A 5647-nucleotide genomic window follows, 5' to 3' on the forward strand; every position below is an offset into this window, starting at 1 on the left:
GTGTGGATTCAAAATTTTCATCTTAAAGATGCCTACCATGACAAATATAATACAATTAACATTGCTAAGTGTAGGCAATAACAAGCTGAAATTTCATCTAACTGATACATGAACAATGTCCTCAAGGTGCAAAATAAGTTCAAAATCATGACCAAACACATCATGTTCTAAAACTACTAATATTCTTAAGGCAAATACTATAACAATACAACATACGTAATGATCTAGGGACATTTCCAAAAATCTAATCTCGCAGCTACATTCCATCTTTTGTTTTTCCTGGAATGGCAAGTAACGTGCCGATAAGACTTTCACATACATTCTTTTCAATGTGCATCACATCAAGAACATGTCGAACATGTAGATGTTTCCAATACTCGAGTTCAAAGAATATTGATTTTTTTTTCCAACATGATTTTACATCATCCTTAGTTGACTGAATCTTCCCACTGTTTTCCCCCATTGACAATTAATTCTTTTCACTCTTTCAAATACTTCATTGCCAAGCAATGGTTTTGGTGCAGTGTTAAACTCTTGGCTCCCATTAAATGCCTTCCTTTGCTTTCGATAAGGATGAGTTGCTGGCAGAAACCTTCTATGGCCTGTATAAGACATTTTTCTACTATGCTTCAACCTTGTTGAATAGGTTTCATCACCACAAATAGGACATGCATGATATCCTTTAACAATACATCCTGACAGGTTCCCATAAGGAAAATCATTGATCGTCCATAGTAAGACAGCTCTAAGCGAGAAAGTTTCTTTCCGATATGCATCATATGCTTCAACACCTATATCCCACAAGCATTTTAAGTCATCAATCAGAGGTGCTAAGTAAACATCAATATCATTTCCTGGTTGTTTAGGACCAGAAATCAACAATGTGAGCATCATAAATTTTCTCTTCATACACAACCATGGAGGAAGATTGTAAGTGATCATTAGAACTGGCCAACAACTATATGCAGAACTCATCAAACCATGTGGATTGATCCCATCAGCTGATATGGCCAATCTCAGATTTCTTTTCTCAGTTGCAAAATCTGGCCACTTATGATCAACTACTTTCCAAGATGGTGTATCAGCTGGATGACGTAAGTGTCCATCACAAACTCTTTTATCAGCATGCCACGTCAACTCCTTGGATAGCTCCTTATTCCGAAACATTCTTTTAAATCTTGGAATAGGAGGGAAGTACCACAAAACCTTTGCTGGAACTCCTTCCTTTATTGTATTTTTTTGGCCCAACTTCCACCTAGACATCCCACACGTAGGGCAATTGGTAAAATCCTCATACTCTTTCCGGTATAAGATACAATCATTAGGGCAAGCATGAATTTTCACATAATCCATCCCTAATGCACGTAAGCTTTTCTTTGCATCATAAAAAGATAAAGGCAATTCATTATCATCTGGAAGCATTTCTCCTAACAAACTTAGAAGGTCTGTGAAACTTGTACCACTCCAACTATATTTGGCCTTCAAGTTGAATAATTTCACAACTGCGGATAACATTGTAAATTTAGTGCAGCCATGATATAACGGTTTCTCGGCAGCTTCAAGTAGTTTAGTGAATTGCGTTGAATCCTCAGAATAACCATCATATGCAGCATGTACCATATCTATCGGCTCCTCACCAACATATTTTTGTTCATCTAGCCCTACTTGATCACTATCATTATTTGACTTCTGTGTCGTAGATCTTTCTCCATGCCAGATCCAAGTATGGTATGTCAGATCTATACCATTACAAAACATATGTGCCCTGATAGTGTCTACATTTTTCTTCTTTAGATTACCACATTTTGCACATGGACAGGGTATTGCGTCCAGATCATTTGCATTTTCCATTGCAAATTGCAAGAAAGATTCAACTCCTAACTCATATTCATGTGATAGCCTATCCTTTGACATCCATTCTTTGTCCATTCTTTTTACCACTAATCAACTGACACTGACCAAACACCTTCAAAATAAAAAAAATGATATAATATAATTGATATTGATTTTTCTGCAAAATATTTGAAATCATACTGTAATGGTGTAAAAATATGTAATGGTGTAACCCTAATCATTTAGGTGGTAGATAAAACTTAAGGAATCAATGCTTATTCTAACCCTAATCGAAGAAAAAATATGTAATGGTGTAACCTGACAAGAAATTTAAAATGCTTATTCTAACCCTAATCGAAGAAAACAGATTGAAGCCGTACTTGGAACTTGGAGAACTGGAGGAGCACGGGCCTGGAGGAGCACGGGAGGAGCACGAGGAGGTCACCGTACGCACGCACTGGAGGAGCACGGGCCTGGAGGAGCACCGCCCTAGAGGGGAGCACGGGCCTGGAGGAGCACCGGATGCGGCTTCCGTTCTATCTTCGTCTTCGCCTCTTCACAGCGGCGCGAAGAGGAGCTAGAGGTGCGAAAGGGGCGGGAGAAGCGGAGAGGCACGAAAGGGGGGGGGGGGGCGGGAGAAGAGTAGCTACTAGCTAGAGGTGCGAGAGGGGGCGGGAGAGGCACGAAAATGCGGCGCGGGGGAGAAGACGAGCTAGAGGTGCGAGAGCGGGAGAGGGACGAAAATGGTGCGGGAGAGAAGAGGGAGGCGTACGAAGGAAATCGCGGACTCGCCCGATAAAAAACCCTGGATATAAACCATCAACGACAACACTAAACGACAATACTTTTAAAAGCGTTGTCTTTGGCAAAAAACCCGCTAAAAGACAACGTTTTCGACAACGCTTTTGTAAAGTGTTGTGGTTGACCCAAAACACAACGCTAATAGACAACGCTTTCTCAACAAACGTTGTCTTTTGATTTCAAAAGACAACGCTTTTGACTAAAAACGTTGTAAATTGAAATACCACAACGCTTTTGCTAAAAAACGTTGTCTTTGGGGCGTTGTCTATTAACATTTTTCTAGTAGTGACTTAATCAATTAAGCCTTAATCTTAATTAACTAATCACGAACCCTTATTATTTACTTTACTGTAGCCAGCGGTAGGGTTCGACGTTGGCTCCTTATGACGGCCAGTGGTAGAGGCGCGGCGGCAAGGCGTCGGCATCGCTGCTGGTCTTCTCCACGCGGCGGGTGGCGGTGCTCGGGCTGTGCAGTTGGGCGAGGGAGGCGGCGGCAGGGCAGCAGCAGAGGCCGATCAGGATCGGGCGACGTCGAGGACTTGTGGCAGAAGGGCGGTTGCAAGGACTGCCTCCACGTGGCGGCGGAGGCATCGACATCTCTACAGGCAGTGGCGGCTTCAGCTGGTGAGGAAGAAGAGGAGCAGCGGCGCGGAGAGGGGGAAAAGGGAGAAGAGGAGCGAGGGTTTGGGCTTCGGCCGCCCTTCTCTTATAGCCCTCGCCAGCGCGAGAAAATCGGTGAAAGGGTCGGCGGTTGACGGGGTTAGCATGCGCGCGAGGAAAAATCGCGCGGTGTCCACCCTCCTGAGTACAACTCATCACCAAGTATTCCATAATAATGGGCGCGTGATCCCTGATGATACAAGACCCTGTAAAAATAATAACAATTATAACGAAAGGACAACTTTTTGAAACATGGCAATGGTCCTTTGTGATGATTTTTACAACAAGTGAATCTGCGACGAACCCTTGTCAATTGGGGTCTTGAAGCCATACAAGTGATCATGAAATGGATGAATGGTAAATTTTAGAGGATGAAAAGCTCCCCTCCTGAGTGGACTTTCCACCTTTCTATGTCCTTCTCTGCAAAGGCTGCTATAATGAGGAACTGGATTAGACCAAAGAAGCAGGTAATTGTGGTGGAGCTTGCAGGTAATTAGAACATGATGTGTTTGATGATGATTATGAACTTATTTTGCACCTTGAGGACATTGTTCCCATGTATCAGTTAGAGGAACTTTCAGCCAATTGTGTAATTGCCTACATATGGTAAGTGATTTTATATCAGCAACTTCCGATGTTAATTGTATATAATACCTAACATTCAAAGGAAAAAATGCTAATGTCGGGTCAGGTAAATAATACATCACTTGCAATTTCTTCCTGTTGATAACCTAATTATTTGTTTGTCAGTTGTCATTGGAAATTTCTGCTGGATTCTCTAAATCATCGAATGCGCTATGAAGATTGGAAATATATTGTGGAAATGTGAGGTCAAACTGGGTAATTTGATTAGGCATTTCCACATGTTAAAACACTAATATATCATATTTTATTAACGTATGTAAAGGCCGTTGAAACCTTTGTTATACCTGCTGCTGTTAATTATGAAGCTTCTATGTTGGAAGTTTCCAACGATCGATCTCTTGTTCTGTTGTGTCTCAGCTCTGGTCGTATCTTCATGTGTCCAATTCTGCGCTGAACCGGTTGGTTAGCTGAAGGAATACGATCTGCGCCCACTCTAGCTGAAGTTGACTCTGAAGCTGAAGCACTGACAACAACGGATGAACCGATTGATGTATTGAGATCATAATGAAATCAAACATCTTATGCTGACAGTATTATTAAACAATACTACTATAAACTTCTAAAACCAATAAGACTAGTTAGTTTTACGTACAGTGCTTGGAGAGATCGTGCCGCTGTCTGTCTCATCTCACAACTTGAATCGAATAACACGAAATCCGATAACTAAATATGATTACTAATTCCTAAGAAACAACGACAGATTCAATAACAAATCCGAAAGAAAAATAGACTCCTAAACCATGGAATACAAAACACAGGTGAACCAAACAACGACAAATTCAAAAATACACTAAACCTAAACCCTAAACTAATACGATGAAAAATTCTAAACCTAAGCACTTAACCTAATAAACCTACAATGAAATGCTACCTTCTGAATACTACAAATACGCAATAATTCCAACGGTAAACCCAAAAGACACCGGAAAAATTGACACAAATGCAACGATAATCCAACCTAACATCACGTATGCCACGAAAAGCCACAAGAATTGAACCTAGGTTCGGAACCGTGGGTTATGGGTCCACCACGCTTCGACTGCGCCACTCTGATACCACTAATTTGGTATCAGATAGGCTACAAATGCAACGAAAATCCAATGACAACTCCCGAAGAACCGAACTTGCTCTGATACCATTAAATTGTCACGTCCTAGGAGGCCGTCCAAAAATTTCGACAGCATTGACAACCCTAGATTTGCAATGTGTCACGAGTAGGGTTGCAAATTGATTTTATAAATTTATAGAAAACCCATAATAAATTCAAATAAATGAAGTATAGGGGCCTCGAGTCGTATTTTTCCAAGGACTAGTAGACAATTGCGTGAATTGAGCTTTCGATGTCGTTCTTTTTGGGTTTTTCGAATATAAATGGGGTTTTGGGGTTTTGGAACGAAATGTAAATTAAAATTAGCAAATAAATGAAAAAAATGCAATTTATAAACGCTAAGGCAAGCTAAAACTTAATTTAAGCTAAAAGTCCACAGCTTAATGGCACGGCACAGTGAAATTGATACTGAACAGTAACATGGAATTCAAATAGCTATGCTCTAATTGGATTTGATAACTCAACTAATGAATCAACAAAACCTATCAAAGAAAACAACTCATGTTTCTAGCTAATTATATTGAAAGACAACATCGTTTATCAGATTCAGAAACAAATTGCAGAAATTACAGAAACTACAGGAACTAAGCTAAAATATGG

The 5647-nt window shown here is 40.6% G+C and overlaps 1 protein-coding gene across 1 annotated transcript; it reads right to left on the reverse strand.

The window, feature by feature from the left end:
- Positions 1–417: 417 nt before the first annotated feature.
- LOC141836030 (uncharacterized) lies at positions 418–1929 on the reverse strand. The gene has a single exon (XM_074723438.1). The coding sequence runs from the start codon at positions 1927–1929 to the stop codon at positions 418–420; it is 1512 nt and encodes a 503-aa protein (XP_074579539.1).
- Between the last annotated feature and the right edge of the window lie 3718 nt (positions 1930–5647).

The sequence above is a fragment of the Curcuma longa genome, chromosome 10 (genome assembly GCF_044706935.1).
Source record: "Curcuma longa cultivar G26 ecotype Majalengka, Jawa Barat chromosome 10, ITB_CL_G26_1.1, whole genome shotgun sequence".
In the NCBI taxonomy this organism is placed as follows: domain Eukaryota; kingdom Viridiplantae; phylum Streptophyta; class Magnoliopsida; order Zingiberales; family Zingiberaceae; genus Curcuma; species Curcuma longa.

What these genes read in the sequence shown, in the direction of transcription:
- LOC141836030 (XM_074723438.1), bottom strand. Translation starts at nt 1,929, where the DNA reads ATGGACAAAGAATGGATGTCAAAGGATAGGCTATCACATGAATATGAG.